Source organism: Quercus robur, chromosome 6 (assembly GCF_932294415.1).
Source record: "Quercus robur chromosome 6, dhQueRobu3.1, whole genome shotgun sequence".
Lineage (NCBI taxonomy): Eukaryota > Viridiplantae > Streptophyta > Magnoliopsida > Fagales > Fagaceae > Quercus > Quercus robur.
The window spans coordinates 47188933-47209035 of NC_065539.1; the positions used below are offsets into that span (position 1 = coordinate 47188933).

At 33.7% G+C, this 20103-nt stretch overlaps 3 protein-coding genes, 1 long non-coding RNA gene and 1 pseudogene across 4 annotated transcripts; all 5 read right to left on the bottom strand.

Moving 5' to 3' along the window:
* Nucleotides 1–5784: 5784 nt before the first annotated feature.
* On the bottom strand, nt 5785–7498 carry LOC126689108 (uncharacterized). Its single transcript, XM_050384161.1, has 2 exons — nt 7466–7498; nt 5785–7423 (listed from the first exon to the last, which is right to left on the bottom strand). The coding sequence occupies exon 2, from the start codon at nt 7215–7217 to the stop codon at nt 6057–6059; it is 1161 nt and encodes a 386-aa protein (XP_050240118.1). The 5' UTR covers nt 7218–7423; nt 7466–7498; the 3' UTR covers nt 5785–6056.
* A 1789-nt stretch (nt 7499–9287) lies between these two features.
* LOC126689109 (transcription termination factor MTERF15, mitochondrial-like) lies at nt 9288–10868 on the bottom strand. Its single transcript, XM_050384162.1, has one exon. It carries the CDS (start codon nt 10701–10703, stop codon nt 9549–9551), a length of 1155 nt encoding a protein of 384 aa, XP_050240119.1. The 5' UTR covers nt 10704–10868; the 3' UTR covers nt 9288–9548.
* Nucleotides 10869–13159: 2291 nt separating this feature from the next.
* On the bottom strand, nt 13160–15426 carry LOC126689112 (uncharacterized). The gene is made up of 2 exons (XR_007644425.1): nt 15281–15426; nt 13160–13591 (listed from the first exon to the last, which is right to left on the bottom strand). It is a non-coding gene; the product is annotated as an uncharacterized LOC126689112 (long non-coding RNA).
* On the bottom strand, nt 13743–15287 carry LOC126689111 (uncharacterized). Its single transcript, XM_050384164.1, has one exon. The coding sequence runs from the start codon at nt 15235–15237 to the stop codon at nt 14068–14070; it is 1170 nt and encodes a 389-aa protein (XP_050240121.1). The 5' UTR covers nt 15238–15287; the 3' UTR covers nt 13743–14067.
* Nucleotides 15427–18134: 2708 nt separating the features above from the next.
* On the bottom strand, nt 18135–19588 carry LOC126689113 (uncharacterized; annotated as a pseudogene).
* Between the last annotated feature and the right edge of the window lie 515 nt (nt 19589–20103).

Below are 20103 nucleotides of genomic sequence, written 5' to 3' on the forward strand. Positions count from 1 at the left end.
TATTCCATCAAACTCAATCTGATAATAGTTCAAGCTCCCTTCAAGTCTATGACTTTCTTCTCCTCAATCAAGCAGCAATGAAAACCGTTCAATTGCCACCTAATTAGTATTTTAAAAAAAAAACTACTGATTTGTTGTGTGTGAATATAAATATATATTGTACGTGCTCGAATTCCCTTTCTAGACTAGACTAGACTAGGAGTTGGGCTTACTATTAATTTGTATGGTGGGTAATGAGTTTCCTACTATGGGTAGCTCCTAGCCGAGCCTTTCTGAAGAGTTACCCTGTACAGTATAGCTCCCCTCTTTCTCTCCTTAAGTTACTCTAGCTACAGCTTTGTTCTCTCTCTCCCTTATTCTCCCCTCTTTTTCTTCAAAATGACCAACCCCTTCTCTCTATTCTCTTCTATTATTTATAGCTTAAGGTTAGTGGGGTGCTTATGATTACCCTCTGGTTTCACTCATGTGGGTGGGACCCAAATTGATTATTCCTGACAAGGAATATGCCTCATTGGAAATGGCGTCAAGGATGTTGGAATTGGTTGCCAGCCTCTGAAAGTTGCTCAACAATAAGATTCCTCGGGGCACTCTAGAGCTGCCGGTCACCCTACCTTCAGTCACCCTACTCATGAGTTGTGTTTATAGACCGAGCTTATGAATAGTGAACCGGTCATGTCATTGGGCTCGATGCTTGATAATATTTATGGGCTTATTCTGACCTGGGCCCAAAATAGATGGGTCTATGGCCGTATGCTGTACATATATATATATATATATATATAAAGTGAGTTTTGTTTTTCTCCCCCATATTCTTCAGGTTTTCCTAATTAATTTTGTTGGTGATGTGCCATCGAAGATCTCAAGTGCCAACAACATTGGTTCCTATAAACCAACCAAAAAAATCTCAAAGCTATGGGGAAGAATATAGTAAAAGAATTGTAGTTGGGTTTGACTACTATAGTTTATGTGGTCGTTAACCAATGTTTAGAAAGTTGTGTCTCAGATAGAAATGTATATTCAATTTTCAAATAAGTTGTAGATGTATTCACCATTATGGATAAAGTATTACCTTTGTATATGCATAGCATAAATCAGTTTTTTTGTACATACATATTAGTTTGTAACATGAATATTGATGCATAACTTAGTACAAGATATGTTACTCTTTTTTTGGTATTGTATTGTAACAAATTTAAATATTATTATGGGATTCCTTTGTTGGAAGACGTTACCTCAAAATCCATGAAGATCAATTGGATTTAAGAAAATCCAAGAAGATGTATGCTTGGTTAGTTATCTAAAGAAATTGAATTTGGATAAAATATGAAGAACACCAATTGAATTGAATTGAGTTCCCTATCATAAATCCTCTCTCTCCCTCTTATTGTTTTGATTTAATTTTTGTTTGAGTTATGACTTAGTCATTTTGAAAGTGAGAATTTGAATTTATATCAAAATACAATCTTGGCTATGTATGAATGTGCCTATTGGTTATTTGAGTAATATTAAGTGTAATTTTATGATGAGTTTTCATTATCATGATAATATCTTTTAAGAGAATGAAAAATTTGAATAATATATTTGAAACTTAAAAAAATTAGTTGTAAATAATAAAAAAATTGGGAAAACATAACACCCTATAACATAATTTAAAAGAATATGAACCACCTAAAAAATGGATAAATATCAATCCAAGAAACCCAAAAATAATAGAATGATTTATTTGCAGAGATAGAAAGGTGGCAAATAATTTTAAAAAATTGTTTAATTTTTATGGAAAAAAATTTTCTTCAAAAAATTTAGGAGAACAAATTATACATTATATCATAATTACAAAAAACTTATCTTTTCCACACATCGCGTGGGTCTGCGAGTAGTAATATTTAAGGGAAAACCACATTTTCGTCCCTACATTTTCACGCGATTCCCACTTTGGTCCCTATCTTTTATTTTCACCGTTTTTACTCCCTATTTAGAAAAACGCCTTTCATTTTAGTCCTTTTCGTTAGTGCCCTAACGGCAAAGTCCCACGTGGTAGACGGAACTATTAAAATAATAATAAAAATTTTATTTTGGCATTAAAAAATGTCATGTCAGCATCTAAATTAAAAATAATAATTTATTAATTTTAACTAAATAAAAAAATTAAAAACAAAAAATCACATGAATTGAGATTTAAGTGTGTCTTCGAACAAGAATAACAAGAACACAAACCCAGATCTAAGAACAAGAAGAACATTTTCCTTTATTTGACATTTTCTCTTTTTCTTTTTCTTAGAAAACAAACACAAAACACAAACACAAAAAAAAAAAATAAATAAATAAATAAAAAAAAAAAAACCAACACAACACTCCCACAAACACTCTCTCTCTCTCTCTCTCTCTCTCTCTCTCTCTCTCTCTCTCTCTCTCTCTCTTGTGTAAATTCTTTATATCTCTCTCACTCTCAAACTCATCAAAGGCTCTACGATTCATCACCCACCAGTCCTTCTTCTCCGTCATCTGATCAGGTGACCTTGACTCCCTCAAGCAGCTCTTGGATAAGCTGTCCAAAGATGACCCATTAAATGCTTCCACCGTCTCCGATCTAATGGCTCTGCAAAACGATGCAAGGGAGATTGCCTTGTTCTTGGCCACAGCCAATAATCTGCATGAAATTTTCAGCTACTTGCTTAGCTTCTTTGATATTCAAACCCTAAATTTTCAACTGCTTGATTGGCGTGGGTTTGTTAACTAATCGGTGAGTTTGGTGATTGCTTCGATGGGTTTGGTGACTGATCAGTGGGTGGATTGTTGGTTCGATGACTGATCGATGGTAGGGGTGGTGATTGGGGGTCTGATTTGTTCATGTGGGTTTCGGATTGCAGGGTTGGTTGGTTGATTGGGTTCGTTGTTGTTGTGGGTTTCAAACTTGCTTGAGGTAGGTTTGTTGGGTTCAACTTGCTTGAGATGGGTTTTCTGAGTTTGAGATTTTTTTGTTTGGATTGGTTGTGTTGTATTTTTGGATTGATTTGGTACTTTGAGGCTTTAGGATTTGTTGATTTTGCTAGGTTTGAGAAAATGGTGATTTTGAGATTTTTAATTTTTGGATTTTAATTTCTGGGTCTATGTTATTAGATTTGGGTTTGTGTTCTTGTTATTCTTGTTCAAGACACAATTAGATCTCCATTCATGTGATTTTTGGTTTTTAATTATGTTTTTAATTTTTTTATTTAGTTAAAATTAATAAATTGTTTTTTTTTAATTTAGATGTTGACATCGCATTTTTTAATGTCAAAATAAAATTTTTATTAATATTTTAATAGTTCTGTCTATTGCGTAGGACTTTACCGTTAGGACATTGACGAAAAGGACTAAAATGGAAGGCGCTTTTTTAAATAGGGAGTAAAAGCGATGAAAATAAAAGATAATGACCAAAGTAGAAATCGCGAGAAAATGTAGGAACTAAAATATGGTTTTCGCCTAATATTTAATAGGAAAATACATTATATTATAATTACAAAATACTTATCTATTTCCACGTATCGTATGGGTTTACCGACTAGAAATAATTAATAGGAAAAGCTAATAAAATGTATGCATGTGGGCGTTATCTGCATTTCTCCACCTCCCTTAACCCGGCAATGAAAAGGAAAGTGAATACGTTCACACACAAGGGGATGAATATCACATAACAATCCAAAGTAGCAGCAATATCAGGGTACATCTATCCATCACAACTAGCACCATATAGAAGCTCCATAAATCGAAGTAGATGTTACACTTCTAAGGGAATTAACTCACAAACATGAGCAAACAATTTTTAACAAAATGCTGGCTTTTAGAAAAAGAATTGCATGCCATATACGACTCACAGCAGCTTCCATGTAAAATAGGAGTAGAATACAATAACTTTAGCTCAAATGGCCCCTCCTTACCTAACAAGAGTGGCGAAAGATGAGGCCGTGACCACTGAATACGAGTGTAACTTACAAATAAAAAACAGACAGCCAAATTGAACAAACAATACTTTAATACCAAGACCAATACATCACTGAGCCTCTACAAGAGTAACCACAAAATATTAGTTACAGGGTAGTATTCAAGATAGCAATAATCAGTTCATCTTGTTAAAATGAAAGATCAATCATGAGAAGAAACAATTGAGGATCCATGATGTAAGCATTTACACTAGCTGGGATCATGCAACACAATCACATAAATTAGAATCGGATGTCTCTAGACAAAACAGAAAAGGATTTAAACTTTAGCCTAAATTAGTTGCACCCTTACACATGACTGAATGAAGTTCAAGAACAATGTGTAAACAACAAGAAAAACACAAAGAACTTACATCCATGATGTAAACAATTATAACAGATGCATCCAAGTCTCTCTCCCTCTTAACAATTGTCTGAATACAAGAAAGCACTTTATTTATTTTAAAACAACTCAGCATGATATATGTCACTTGCTCAAGAACACACAACACTGTTTTTGTATTTGTTAAATTATTTATCACAAATTCATATCTGAACAACTTGTAATACACCTTTCTGTTTTCACCTAAACAACTCATGTCACACATTGCATTAACAGCAGTAAGTCTTTACTCTAGCCAAAAAATTCCCCGGCTCCTCAACAACCCCACCCCCCCCCCTCCCCCCTCTGTGCGCATGCACTTTCTCTCATAGCTGCACTCAAACTTGGAACAAAGCAAGTTTGAGGATGAAACACGTAACTAACAAATAAAAAATGCAAACAAATTGGGTCACTGTGTGATCATCATGCAATTGCTGCACTATGCACTTCCCTCTTAACCAGCTCCCACTTTTGTAACATCCAAGCTTTATCTGTATATATTCTGCAGATGGGAGGACTTTCTATATGACAGTTCACGAACTTGAACAAGAACGAGTACCAAAGCCCTTAAAATGAGTCTCTTCTCTGAGCTGTGGAATCTCGACCACAACCAAAGACTCCAATACTCGTTCATTTCATGCAATTTCAGGTAGGTTGGAGTGTTTGAGTTGCATTATGCAGGTCCATTTTCAACTAAAACACAAAGTTTAGTTCCAAAGATCTCAATTGTGCACAATTTTTCAGTTATAAAAAAAAAAAAAAAAAAATTACTTGTACAAAAGAGATAGGGTTGAAATAAAGGGCAAATGTCAACTTGCCCAACCACATAAATCCTGGTATGAGAGTTAAAATAACAATTGTCCAATCAAAAGTCAAAGTAAGGTGTGATGGTAAAAAATGGTCCAACTAGGCCTCATGATAGATTTAGTGACTTGCAAACACGAATTCAAAACACTCTCCTAACTTACTTTCACCACAAGAAAGCTGATTGCTCGATTTGTCCACTTGGCTGACCTGAATTTGACTCAAGCCAATAAGATAAACAGCTTATAAAGCAAGTACTTTTGCATTTTCTTTTTTATTCTGTAGAACAAAAGAAATCCATATACTTTCTGATGCTCTTTCTTGTAGCCATCTGAACATGCAGTGCATTCCAGATAGGCGCCATATGAGAGCTCTGCAAATCAAAATAACATAAAAATTCTGCAAGTACTGAGAGAATTTGCTCACAAACATGTTAAACAGAAAATTGTTAGGTATCTTGGAATGCACACAAATTATGAGACTTCACCATAGTTTCAATATATACTCAGTGTAACCAACTTGAACTAGCAATATGAGTCTCAAAATTGCATGCACCAACATTACAACACCATCCAGTAATACAATTGCATACAAAGAGCATGTATCAGGGTGCTAGATGTCTTTTTTATAGCAACAAAATGAAAGGAATTAAATTTCTGTGACAAAAGTTCCACAGATAAATTATATTTTAGTTACAAAATTTCAGCCATGGAACTATTTGCAGAATTATGCCCATTTATAAAGCAAGAACAGATCACGATAGCCTAGCAGATGATTATGCATTTTTGAACTCAAGCTACAATGTTCAAACAAATAAAAGATAACTCACATTACCAATAAAAAAGTGATATGGGATAATTGCATTCTTGGAGCTCAACTAAAGCAAGTAATTTAAAAAGGTTATTCTCTTCTCATTTTGAAGAATCCAGTGATCCCTTGTATAACTTCAACAGCTCAGAAGCCTCATCCTCATGAATCATAACAAACTTCTGCAAAAATGTCTTTTCAGGGCACTCAAAATACGCATGCATTTGAAAATTCTTCTTCACCAAACCTTTTGATAGCAAAACTTGAAGAACCAAACCCCTAGGAATCAATCTCTTTTCCAAGCTCAAAGAAAAAAGTACTGAGTGTTTCTTAATGAGGGAAGACTCCATACCCATGTTGTTGACAAGAAAATCCATTACCCTCATAATCTTTTCCTCAGACACTGTCATACACAATGGTTGGATTCTAAATGCCATAGAAACCTCATCCTCAGTCCAACCCCATTTCTTATAAACATTGAGCTTCCTTTCCCATGTCGATTTGCTCATTGACCGCACAGCATGTACTGCCGTGGTAAACTTCATCGTCAAAGGATTAAATCCCATTTCTTTTACTTTCTCCACAGCCTCTCTAAACTGAACAGGATTAACCCTGAATGCTCTTGGCTGTTTTTGAAGTATAGAAATGATAAACGACTCAGGCACTCCGCTCTCTCTCAATGTATTAATATTGGGCACCACATAAGTTTCAAGAGAATATGTAAACATACCCGGACATCGCTGTATAGCTTGAAGAGTCTTATCCTCAGACTGAAGCAAACTTTTAAACAAATCAAAGGAAGGGATAATTTGTTTCTCTAAGCTTCTTCTAAAAAGATCAGGGAACCCACTAAACATTTTTGCCAGGTCAGGACTTGGAATCCCTTTAGAGGAAAAGAATTCCATTTTGGGCAAAAGGGTTTTCTCAGGATTACTTTTGAGCAGTCCTGGGCATCTTCTAATGAGGTTTGAGATCTGGGTTTGAGAGAACCCATGGTTCTTCAAAAACTTAACCACAACATCCGCTTTTTCTGGGGTTTCGAAATGAACATATTTGGAAGCTGATAAAGCAGTTTCTGGTGTGAACCCAAGTGAGTTTATGAGGTAAGAGACAGCAAATGGTTGCTCACTTGAAGTGCTGGAGACATAGTATTTCAAGGATAAAGATGGGTTTTGAAGAAAACGCAGTTTGTGAATTGGTGTTGGAGATCTACCAGTAATGTGTTTCTCATCATTTAGAATGGTTTTGTAGAGACAATTAAACATGGGGATTGAAAAACGCACCTGTTTAGTTGTGTAGAAGCAATGACTTCTGTGCCTGACTGAATTTTTGAACTCCACAGGTAGTAGAAAAACTGAAAAAAAAAAAAAATGGAGCTGGGAAGTGATTTTAAGTAAAACCCTCCTGTGGAATTGAAAAGAGGTTTATGTTTTTTTGACTAGGAACACGCAGAACCGACGTCGTTTGTGACCTTTTTTTTTTTTTTTTTTTTGAGAAGAACGTCGTTTGTGACCTATGCTATGTAAAGAACTCTCAATCTTGAGTTTGAGGGGATTCTCTAATTTTTTTTCTATTTATATAATTTGTTATGTTATTTATAATGAATTGATTTTTTAGACTTTTAAAAGTGGGGAAAAAAACTATATAGATTTGGGCAGTACACTTGAGTCAAGAGCTATGTAGTCCAACAAATGGGATTGAAATTGTGATGTTTAAGGGTTTAAATTTCTTCTCCCTCAAATATTAAATAATCCAAAAAAAAAAAAAAAAACTAAAGAATGGAATTGATAAAAAAAAGAAACAAAACAAAACAAAACTTTAAAGGACAACATTGAAGACATGTTAAACTTAGAGGGTGTAATTAAGTCCTTTTTAAATTTTTTTTTTTTTTTTTAAAAAAAAAAAACTTTTAAAGAAATACTCAAATTTTCAGTTTTGTATATTAAATTAACACAAAATTATTTAAAAAAAAACATACGCAATTCAATATATTCAATGTACACAATTAACATAACAAGGGAAACATAAAGCACTTGGATCCATGATTTAAACAATTCTTAACAGCTGTATCCAAGGATCTCTCCCTCTTAACAATTGTCTTAATAGAAGTAAGCACTTCATTAGTTCAGAAAAATCACAGCACTGTTTTTGTATATGCTAACTTATTTAGCACAAATTTCTCTCTATTAGCTACAGTCAGACTTGGACTAAAGCAAGTTGAGGATGAAGAATTCAAAGGGATTTTTAAGTAACAATAAGGAAATGCAAACAAATTTGGGTTCACTGTGATCATTATGAAATTGTTGCAATATGCACTTCGCTCTTAACCAGCTCCCAATTTTGTAATATCCATGTTTTACATTCTGCAGATGGGGAACTTCCTATTTAATAATTCACAAACTTGAACAAGTTTTCATTACTCTCAAACATAGCAATCATACTGAAATCTTTGGATAAAACTGAAGCCCTTAGAATGACTCTTCTTTGAGCTCTAGGTTTTCAGCCACAACCAAAGACTCCCATACTCTTTCCTTACTATTTCAGGAAGATTGGAATGCTTGAGTCGCATTATGTAGGTGTTCCAACAAGGGTTTGAATTGTGTAGAGTTTTCCACTCAAATTAAAATTTAGTTGTATATAAAAGATGGGGTTAAAATTTTATAAAAGGGCCAAATGACAAGTTGCCTAGCAGCACATATCCTATAAGAGTGTAAGACTGTAATTAAAAACTGTCCATTGAAAGCCAAAGTATGTGATGGCAAATCTGGGTCCAGCTAGACCTCTTGAAAGATTGAGTAATTTGCAAATATGAATTTAAAAACCTCTCCCAACTTACTTTCATCCCAAGAAAGCTGGTTGCTGGATTTTTCCACTTGGTTGAGATGGTTTTGACTCTAGGCATTAAGATAAACAGTTTACAAAGCAGGTACTTTTGCAAAACTTTTTTTTTCTTCTGTATAACAAAAGAAATCTATGCACTTAGTGCTGCTCTTTCTTGTAGCCATCTAAACAAGCAGTGCATTCCAGATAGGCACCCCGTAAGTGATCTAAAAATCAAAACAATGTAACAACTCTGTAAATCCTGATAGAATTTGCTCATAAACATTTAAAGCAGAATGCAGCTAGGTAATTTGGAATGCTCACAATATATAATACTTGAGACTTTACCATAGTTTTATTATTAACTCAGTATAACCAAATTGAACAAGCAAAATCTGTCTTGCAGTTGTTTCCACCAACATTACAACACCATCAAATAATACGATTGCATAAAAAGATCATGTTCAAGGAAATAGATACCTTTTTACAGAGAAAAAAAAAAAGAGAGATGAAAATTCACTGACAAAAGCTCCACAGATAATTCATATTTTTAGTTACAAAAGTTCAGCAAAAGAATTAGTTGCAGAGTTATTCCCATGAATAAAGCAATAACAGATCACAGTAGCATAGCAGATGATTATGCATCTCGATCTGGAACTCAAGCTTCAATGGTCAGACAAATTAAAGAGAATTCATATTACAAGTAAAAAGAAAATGGATTAATTGCAATCTTGGAGCTCAACTAAAGTAAGTAATCCAACAAGGTTATTCTCATCTCATTTTGAAGAATCCATTTTTTCCTTGTATAGCTTCAACAACTCAGAAGCTTCCTCCTTATGAGGCATAATATACTTCTGCACAAATGTCCTTTCAGGACACTCAAACAACGGATATATATTGAAATCCTTCTTCACCAAACCTTTTGAAAACAAACCTTGAAAAACAAAACCCCTAGGGATCAACCGCTTTTCCAAGCTCAAAGAAAGAAGTCCTGGGCGTTTGATAAAGAGGGAAGAATCCATACCCATCTTGTTGACAAGCAAATCCATTACCCGCATAATCTTCTCCTCAGACACCATCATACACCACGGATGCCTTCCAAATGCCAAAAAAATATCATTCTCAGACAAACCCCATTTCTTATAAACATCAACCTTTCTTTCCCATGTTGATTTGCTCATAGCCCGCAATGCCAATACTGCCAGAGCAAACTTCAACCTGGAAGGATTGAATCCCATTTCCTTTACTTCCTCCACAATCTCTCTAAACCGAACCGGATTGACCACAAATGCTCTAGGCTGGTATTGAAGTAGAGTGACAATATTCGACTCAGGCACTCCATTCTCTCTCAATGTATTAATATTTGGTGCCACACGAGCTTCAACATTACATTTTAGCACACCCGTAAATCGTTTTATTGCTTCAATGGTCTTAGCCTCAGACTGAAGCAAATTTTTAAAGAAATCAAAGGAAGGGATAATTTGTTTCTCTAAGCTTGTTTTTAAAATAATAGGGTACCCAGAAAACAGTTTTGCAAGGTCAGGGCTTGAAATGCCTTTAGAGGAAAAGAAATCAATTTTGGGCAAAAGGGTTTTGTCAGGATCAGATATAAGCACTGATGGGAGTCTTCTAACGAGGTTTGTGATCTGGGTTTGAGAGAACCCATGGTTCTTGAAAAAGCTAACCACAATATCAGCTTTTTCTGGGGTTTCGAAATGAACATATTTGGAAGCTGATAGAGCAGCTTCTGGTGAGAACCCAAGTGTTTTTATGAGGTATGAGACAGCAAATGGTTGTTCATTTGTTGTAGTGCTTGAAATGTATTTCAAAGATAGAGATGGGTTTTGTTCAAAACCCAGTCTATGAATTGGTGGTAGAGCTCTGACAGCGAGTTTACCATTTAGAATGGTTTTGCAGAAATAATAAAACATGGGTTTTCAAGATTGAAAATTCTAGGATGAGTGAGAGCAGAAACTAACCAATTCTTCGGAGGCAAAATCTTGTGTGACTTCAGAGAATTTTTTACTTCACCAGGCACCCAGTAGATTTGGGAAGGAAGAAAACAAAAACCCTCGCGTCTGGTTACAGAGGGGTTTAATGGATTTATCATTTATCACTCGGCTTTTTTTTTTTTCTTTTTTTTTTTTTTAATGAGAATTGAAATATCTATAACATTTTTATAACAAATCCTAAGTGGCAGGTTGTTACTGATTGTTATTATTAGGACAAAAAAGTAATGTTATGTTAGTTTCAAATTTGAATCAATAACAACTAACCACCTGTGATTTATTATAAAAATGTTGTAGACGTAGCATTTCTCTTTTTTTATATAACAAATTTCTATTCCTCATAATTTTTTCAAAACATTCCCCTATTATTTTGGGCATATGCTCCTAATAATAGGTCTTTATCATCAGATCAAGAGATCAATCGATTTTTGCTATAAGTAGGGATTAAACATCAGATCTCTTATTCAACCATGAAAGAATTTTAATTGATTCATCAACTTTCTTTTTCTTCCTTTTTTTTAAAAAATTTTATATCAAATTTCTATTCCTTTTAATTTTTTCAAAAAATTCCTATTATTTTGAGAGAGTTTCATAACCTTTAGTGTCTCTCCTAGTGATAACTCTTTATCATTAGACCAAAACACTAATCGGTTTTTAATATAGGCGAGGATTGAATATTAGATCTCTTATTTAACCATCAAAAAAATTTGATTGATAATGATTCAGCATGACAACAATAAACCAAATTAAAGACATATAAGCATAAATGGAAAAAAATTTTAATTACTCAAAAAATTATATTCCTACACAAAGTGTCCATTTGGGATTAGATTATAAGCTAGCTTTTAGCCTTTTTTTTTTTTTTTTTTTTTACTACATTACTTTTAGCAAAATATTAATCCACTTATTTTAAGTATAATTAAGAGGTGCAAAGAGTTTTTGACAGCGTTTCTTGAATGGATGGCCGATTGTTGTTGTTTAAGGGCTTGGATTTGATGGATTTGAGAGTATCTCCAATAGGCTCTCTAAATACAAAATTCTCTCTATTGTAGAGAGTAAACCTACAAAATAGGTCTCCAACAGACTCTCTATACTTGAAAAAAATTTTTGACTCATGAACAGTAGCTCATCAAGTCTGATGGGCTACTGTTTATTTTTCAAATATTTTTCTATTATAATAATAAGGTATTGAATAAAAAAAATGTTGGAAGATGTGTAATTGTTAAAAAAAAGAATAAATAATGAATGAAGAAATAATATTTAAATGAGATAGAAAATTTGTTGAAAAGTGTATTTGAAAAAGTGGGTAGTTAAAAAGTAAAAGTCACTGTACATTCTCCAAACAGTACAAAAATTTTCCTAATCTGCTGAAGATGCTTTGAGTGTATGAGATAGGGAGAATGGAGTAATTTTTTTTTTTTTTAAAAAGTACATATATTTATAAAAAAAATAATAATAATAAAAATAAAAAAAATAAAAAATAAAAAATAAAAAAAAAAAAAAAAAAAAAAAAAAAAACCTATAAATGACACCCTCTAAATTTTACAAGTTGATTTTTTCAGTTTCATCTCATGGTTTTTTCAAGTAGACTATTGATACATCTACCAAAACACTATACTTTTATTTTTTTTAAACATAGCCAATTACTTTAAAAACCACCATCATCATCATCTTTTTCTTCTTTTCTCATTGTCTTGACTGTAGTAATGATTATATGTAATATCCTTTTCATATAATGGTATACATCATAAATGTAGAGCTCACTCCCACGTGAAATGGAGATTTGTATGCAATTGTTATACAAATATTTATTAAATGAGTATGGTACCAAATGTTGAGCTATTTAGAAAAAGTATATTTATAAAATGAGTGTAGCTAGAATGAAAATGAAAAGATGAATAAACGAAATTACACGAAAAAGATAAGATCCGAAACAAGAAAATCCACTTAAAGATTGTGGTAGCCCCTATTAATGAAAGGGGGGAAAGTCGCTTAGGATGGTTTGATCATGTTCAAATAGGAGTAATTAATGAATGAGTAAGAAAAATTAATTTGATCCAAGTTGAGAGGAAAAAAAAGGTAAAGAAATGCCAAAAATAAAATTAGTACAAGTAATAAAAAAGAATGGCATGTAAATTAGAGAAATAACAAAGAGTATGACTTTAGATAAAATAGAATAGTGAAAAAGAATATATGGCAAAGCCTAACTAATTCGTCAAGGATCCATAGTCAACCCCCAAAAATTTTGGGAATTTTGGGATTAAAGCTCTATTGTTGTTGTTGTTCAAGGCAGGTTGGCACGTTTGAGTTGCACAATGCACCATTTCAAGTAAAACACGCAGTTTTGTTGCAAAGAGGATCTCAATTTCGCTGCAGAATTTTTCACTGAGTAATAAAATTTAACTATATATAAAAGATGAAGTTCAAATAATAAAAGTGCCGAATGCCAACTAGCCTAACTGCAGAAATCCAAGTAAGAAGTGTAACTAACAACTGTCCAATTGAAAGTCAGAGCTAGTTGTGATAGCACAACATGGCCCAAATAGGCCTCACAACAGATTTAGTGGCATGCAAACAGAAATTCAAAACCCTTTCCCAACTTACTTTCAACCCCAAGAAAGCTAATTGTGAGATTTGTCCACTTGGCTGACACGGTTTTGACTCGAACCATTAAGAATCTAAGATATTACTTTTGCAATTTTTTTCTTCCCTATAAGTCTATAACAAAAGAAATCCATGCGCTTTGTGCTGCTCTTTCTTGTAGCCATCTGAACAAGTGACGCATTCAAGATAGGCACCATGCGAGAGCTCTGCAAATCAAAACACCATAAAAATTCTGCAAATCCTGAGAGAATTTGCTCACAAGCATGTTAAACAGAATTTATGAGACTTGACTAGCTCACCATAGTTTCAATATATACTCAATATAACCAAATTGAACCAACAATATCAGTCTCACAATTAAAGGCCTTCCTTATGGCAACAAGATGATAGAAATCAAAATTTCAGTGACAAAAGTTCCTCAGATAAAATCATACTTTAGTTACAAAAGTTCAGAAATTGAATTAGTTGCAGAGTAATGCCTATGAATAAGGCATGAATATATTGCAATAGCATAGCAGATCACTATGCATCACGTTCTGAAACGCACGCTTCAATGGTCAACAAATAAAAGAGAATTCACATAAGAAATTTAAATTAACAAAAACAAACAAAAAACTAGATATGGATTGACTTTAATCTTGGAGAGCAACTAAGCATGTAATCCAACAAGGCCATTCTCTTCTCATTTCGAAGAAGCCAATTTTTCCTTGTATAACTTTGACAGCTCAGAAGCTTCCTCCTTATGAGGCATAACAAACTTCTGCAGAAATGTCTTTTCAGGACACTTAAACAATGTATGCATTTTGAGATCCTTCTTCACCAAACCTTTTGATAGCAAAACTTGAAAAACCAAACCCCTAGGAATCAATCGCTTTTCCAAGCTGAAATTAACAAGTTCAGGGTTTTTGATAAGGAGGGACGACTCCATACCCATATTGTTGACATAAAAATCCATTACCCTCATAATCTTATCCTCAGACGCCATCATACACCACTGATGCCTTCTAAATGCCAAAGAAATCTCATCTTCAGACCAACCCCATTTCTTATAAACATTGACCTTCCTTTCCCATGTTGATTTGCTCATAGCCCGCAATGTAAATACTGCCAGAGCAAACTTCAACCTCGAAGGATTGAATCCCATTTCCTTTACTTCCTCCACAATCTCTCTAAACCGAACCGGGTTGATGTTAAATGCATTAGGCTGGCATTGAAATAGAGTAATAATATTCGATTCAGACACTCCATTCTCTCGAAATATATTAATATTGGGTGCCACACAAGTTTCAATATTTCGTTGAAGAATACCCGGAAATCGTTTTATAGCTTCAAGGGTCTTAGCCTCAGATTGAAGCAAATTTTTATAAAAATCAAAGGAAGGGATAATTTGTTTCTCTAAGCTCGATTGAAAAAGAAAAGGGTGCCCAGAGAATATTTTTGCAAGGTCAGGGCTAGGAATGCCTTTAGAGGAAAAGAAGTCAATTTTGGGCAAAAGGGTTTTGTCAGGATCAGATAAAAGCACTGATGGGAATCTTCTAACGAGTTTCGAGATCTGGGTTTGAGAGAACCCATGGTTCTTGAAAAAATTAACCACAGATTCTGCTTTCTCTGGGGTTTCGAAATGAACATATCTGGAAGCTGATACAGCAGCTTCTTGTGAGAACCCAAGTGTGTTTATAAGGTATGAGACTGAAAATGGTTGTTGATTTTTTGTAGTGGCCGAGCTGTAGTTGTATTTCAAAGATGAAGATAAAGATGGGTTTTGGAGAAAACCCAGTTTGTGAATTGGTGGTGGAGATCTAGTAATGCGTTTCCCACCATGTAGAATGGTTTTGTAGAAATGATAAAACATGGGTTTTGAAAATTGAATTCAAAGTGTGAGAGAAGGAACTCACCTATTCTTCGGAGGAGGCAAAATCTTCTGTGACTTCAGCGAATTTTTGAACTCCACCAGTAGAAATGGGAAGGAAGAAAATCCTCGCGTCTGGTTGCAGAGGGGTTTAACGGATCTGTCACTCCGGTTTTTTTTTTTTTTTTTTTAATACAATTTTGAATTTTCTACTTTATTTTATAAAATTAATGTTACTATTATTATTATTAATTTATTATTAGACTCAATTTTATGCTATTTGTGATTTAAAAAATGTTACTTTACTGAATTTACTCACCCAAGGTTGACTTCAGTTACTTTTGTTACATATTGTAAGGACCTGATTTGAAATCTTAGTCCAACAGATAAATAGGCTGAGGCCCAAAACAAAGAATTTGTAGAGAATGAGTTGGAAAATTAAGCTCTAATAAATCAGACAGACACAAAAGTGGATTTAGATGACAAGAAAATGTAAATGGACAGGTTTATAATGAAGAAAATTGTCCTCGACAAAGTTCGAGAGATCCATTCTTATATATTTCTTTCAGATTTAATTACAAAGTCAGTTCTTGATACTACCGTCTTTTTCTCTCTTTTTTCTCAATCCCCTATCCATGGAGGATCTCCTCTCTTATATAGTTCCTCTTGGACTATCTTAATCCTACATTTATTGTTCATTTGAGGCACTATTTTAGTGTTTGTCCCATTAGACACCCTCTTTAGCTTTCTGTAAATTGTGGTAGCCAATGCAACACTGTTCAGGGGTTTTCTTCACATAAATGCGGCTAGAAAGTTAGCTGCAGGGCATTTAATGTGGTGGTAACAACTTTTCCTTAGATATTTTCTAGCTCCCATTCTTCCAGTACATTCATAATACACATCATTCTCAGTAAAATTTCCTGGAATGTCACTTTGAGTGATAGAATACGCATTTGATCTGTACTTTGTTCATCCGAGAGGATACTCCTCCTCGAACCACATTGCCCAACTTTTCTGTTTGAATCTTACTCATGGGATTCTGAAATTGACACCCTCACTACTGTTTATCAGCTCTCGGACCAACTAACGTCCTTGGCTAAGACCCAAGGCCCAATATACGAATTTGGGCCCTTACCCCCACACATATCATTGTTAAAAAAATGGTTTAAAATGTTTTTTCAATCAATTTTTATGTAACCTTCATTCCATGAATATTTATTTCCTTTTAAAAATTCAATGATAAAATATTTTTTTGATTCCTAAATTTAACCAAAAATTTGTTTTTTATTTCTAAGTTTTAAAAAGTTAGTTTTTTGTCTTCAAATTTTTGAAAAATTCATCTTTCATTCTTAAATTATTGAAAATGTTTTACCTTCTCTTCCTAAACTAGAATTAAAAAATAAAATAAAATCTTTTTTCATCCCTAAACTATTGAAAAAATTTATTTTTTTCATCTCTATTTTTGTCTTTAAACTATTAAAAAAAATTGTTTAAAAAGTTTAAGGATTGAAAAAGAGCTTTTTAAGTTTATGGGGAAAAAAAACAAACTTTCGGTAAATTTTAGAAACCAAAATATAGATTTTTCTTTTCTTTTTGGATGAGAAAATAACGAACTAAATGATAATTAATTTTAAATTTTAAAAATAAACCTTGATTCTTTGTCAAATGCATGTATTGCCTATAAAATTTTACTAACTATATATGTTACAATTACTTGCAAAAAAAAAAAAATTCCAGAGTTAAAATTTATAAAATTATACCTAAGATCAACTCCCATACCACACAAAAATCTCTGCTAAAAGCTCCCATACTGATTTATTTCATACTATGTTCAAGGCAGGTTGGCATGTTTGAGTTGCATCACGCACCATTTCAAGAAAAACACAAAGTTTTGTTGCAAAGAGGATCTCAACATTATGCATCATTTCAAGTAGAATACAAAGTTTTGTTGCAAAGAGGACATAAATTTTGTGCAGAATTTTACACTCATAATAAAATTTATCTGTATATATATAAAAGATGGAGTTCAAAAAATCCAAGTGCCAAATGCCAACAAGTCTAACTGCACAATTCCTAGCAAGAAGTGTAATTAACAACTGTCCAATTAAAAGTCAAAGTGAATTGTGATAGCACAATGAGCCTCATGACAGATTTAGTGACTTGCAAACAAAAATTCAAAACTCACTCCCAAGTTGCCAACTTACTTTCACCCCCGTGAAAAGCTAATTGTGGGATTTGTCCACTTGATGGCTTTGACTCGAGCCATTAAGATAGTCTTTTTGCAAATTTTTCTTCTCCATATCAAAAGAAATCCATGCGCTTTGTGCTGCTCTTTCTTGTAGCCATCTAAACAAGTGATGCATTCAAGATAGGCACCATATAAGAGCTTTGCAAGTCAAAACAACAAAGAAATTCTGCAAATGCAGGGGGCATTTGCTCGCAAACATGTTAAACGGAATGCTGTTAGTTATAGGTATATCAGAATGCACACAATATACGAGACTTCACCATAGTTTCAATATATACTTAATATAACCAAATTGAACCAACAATAACAGTCTCATAGTTGAATCATGAATGCACCAACACTACAACACCATCAGACCAATTGCATAAAAAGAGCATGTATAAGTGAGGTAAATTCCTTCCCGGCAACAAGATGATAGAAATCAAACTCAGTGACAAAAGTTCCCACAGATAAAATCATATTTTAGTTACAAAAGTTCAGCAATGGAACGAGTTGCAGAGTTATGCTTGTGTATAAAGCAAGAATAGATCACAATAGCATCGCAAATGATTATGCATCACGTTCTGGAACTCAAGCTTCAATGATTAACAAACAAAAGAGAATTCACATCAGAAATTAAAAAAAAAAAAAAAAAAAAAAGGTGTATTAATTGCAATTTTGGAGCTCAACTAAAGCAAGTAATCCGACAAGGCCATTCTTTTCTCATTTTTAAGAATCTAATTTTTCCTTGTATAGCTTCAACAGCTCAGAAGCTTCCCCCTTATGAGGCATAACAACAAACTTCTACAGAAATGTTTTTTCAGGACAGACAAACAATAAATGCATTTTAGCATCCTTCTTCACCAAACCTTTTGAAAATCCAACTTGAAAAACCAAAATCCCAGGAATCAATCGCTTTTGCAAACTATGTCAAATAAGTACTGGGGTATTTGTTTATGATGGAAAGACTCCATACCCATCTTGTTGACAAGAAATTCCATTACCCTCATAATCTTGTCCTCAGACACTGCCATACACCACGTATTTCTTCTAAATGCCAAACATATCTGATCCCCAGACAAACCCCATTTCTGATAAACATTGACCTTCCTTTCCCTTGTCGACTTGCTCATAGCCTGCAACACATGTAATGCCTTGGCAAACTTCATCGTCGAAGGATTGAACCCCATTTCCTTTACTTCCTCCACTAACTCTCTAAACAGAACCGGATTGACAAAGGATGCTCTTGGCTGCATTTGAAGTAGAGTAATAATATTCGACTCAGGCACTCCATTCTCTCTAAATATATTAACATTGGGTGCCATACAAGTTTCAATATTACGTTGAAGCAAACCCGGAGATCGTTTTATAGTTTCAAGGGCCTTTAGCCTCAGAGTGAAGCAAATTTTTAAAGAAATCAAAGGAAGGGATAATTTGTTTCTCTAAGCTCGTTTGTAAAAGAAAAGGGGCCCCAGAAAAAAGTTTTGCAAGGTCAGGGCTTGGAATGCCTTTAGAGGAAAAGAAATCAACTTTGGGCAAAAGGGTTTTATCAGGATCAGATAAAAGCACTGATGGGAGTCTTCTAACGAGGTTTGTGATCTGGGTTTGAGAGAACCCATGTTTCTTGAAAAAGTTACCACAGGATCTGCTTTCTCTGGGGTTTCGAAATGAACATACTTGGAAGCTGATAGAGCAGTTTCTTGTGAGAACCCAAGTGTGTTTATGTGGTATGAGACTGAAAATGGTGGCTGATTTGTAGTGCTCGAAATGTAGTTGCATTTCAAAGATAAAGATAAAAGATGGGTTTTGAAGAAAACCCAGTTTGTGAATTGGTGTTTGAGCTATAGTAACGTGTTTACCACCATTTAAAATGGTTTTGCAGAAATGATAAAACATGGGTTCTGAAAGATTGAAATTCAAGGAGTGAGAAAGAAAGAAACTCGCCTATGCCTTCTGTGGATACAGCGAATTTTTGAACTCCACCAGGCACCAGTAGAAAGTTCTTTCTGATAAAACTAGAACCCTCGCGTCAGATTGCAGAGGGTTTAACAGATTTTCGACACTGCACAACCGCAGGGACGCGGAAGACGACGTCGTTTCCCAGTGTCACTAAACTTTTTGCTTACGTCCTATCACCTATGGTCCAGATCTTCAATTTTGAATTATAGTTACATTTTCAATCTCTTTTTTATGGATATTTTTTCAACTAAAAAGAGAAAAAAAAAATTAGGATAAATATTTAAAATGAGTTTTTTTTTTTTTTTTAATAAGTAAAAAGATAGGACGGACCATGTGTTGTGGCCCAGGATCAAACTGTGAGACCTTAGTGTGTAATAAATTTTAAAAGGAGTATATAGGTGTAGTTATATTTATATACACTATGAAAATTTATGATATCCTTTAACCCAAAAAGGAAAAAAAAAATTATGATATCTACACTATCAATTATTAATCTAAAACACCAATTGTTTTTTTAATGTAGATAGGATTCAAATACGCAACCCTTATTACATTTTTTTTTTTTTTAGTTGATTTAACTAAAACTCAATTCCAAGTAATTAATTAAGTAATTCCTAAGGCTTTATAAAATCCATGAGATTCTACATTTGAAATCTCTAACTAGCAATTAGGGTTACCCTCAA

Coding starts and splice junctions, on each gene's coding strand:
- LOC126689109 (XM_050384162.1), bottom strand. CDS start 10,703: ATGTTTTATTATTTCTGCAAAACCATTCTAAATGGTAAACTCGCTGTC.
- LOC126689111 (XM_050384164.1), bottom strand. CDS start 15,237: ATGTTTTATCATTTCTACAAAACCATTCTACATGGTGGGAAACGCATT.
- LOC126689108 (XM_050384161.1), bottom strand. CDS start 7,217: ATGTTTAATTGTCTCTACAAAACCATTCTAAATGATGAGAAACACATT.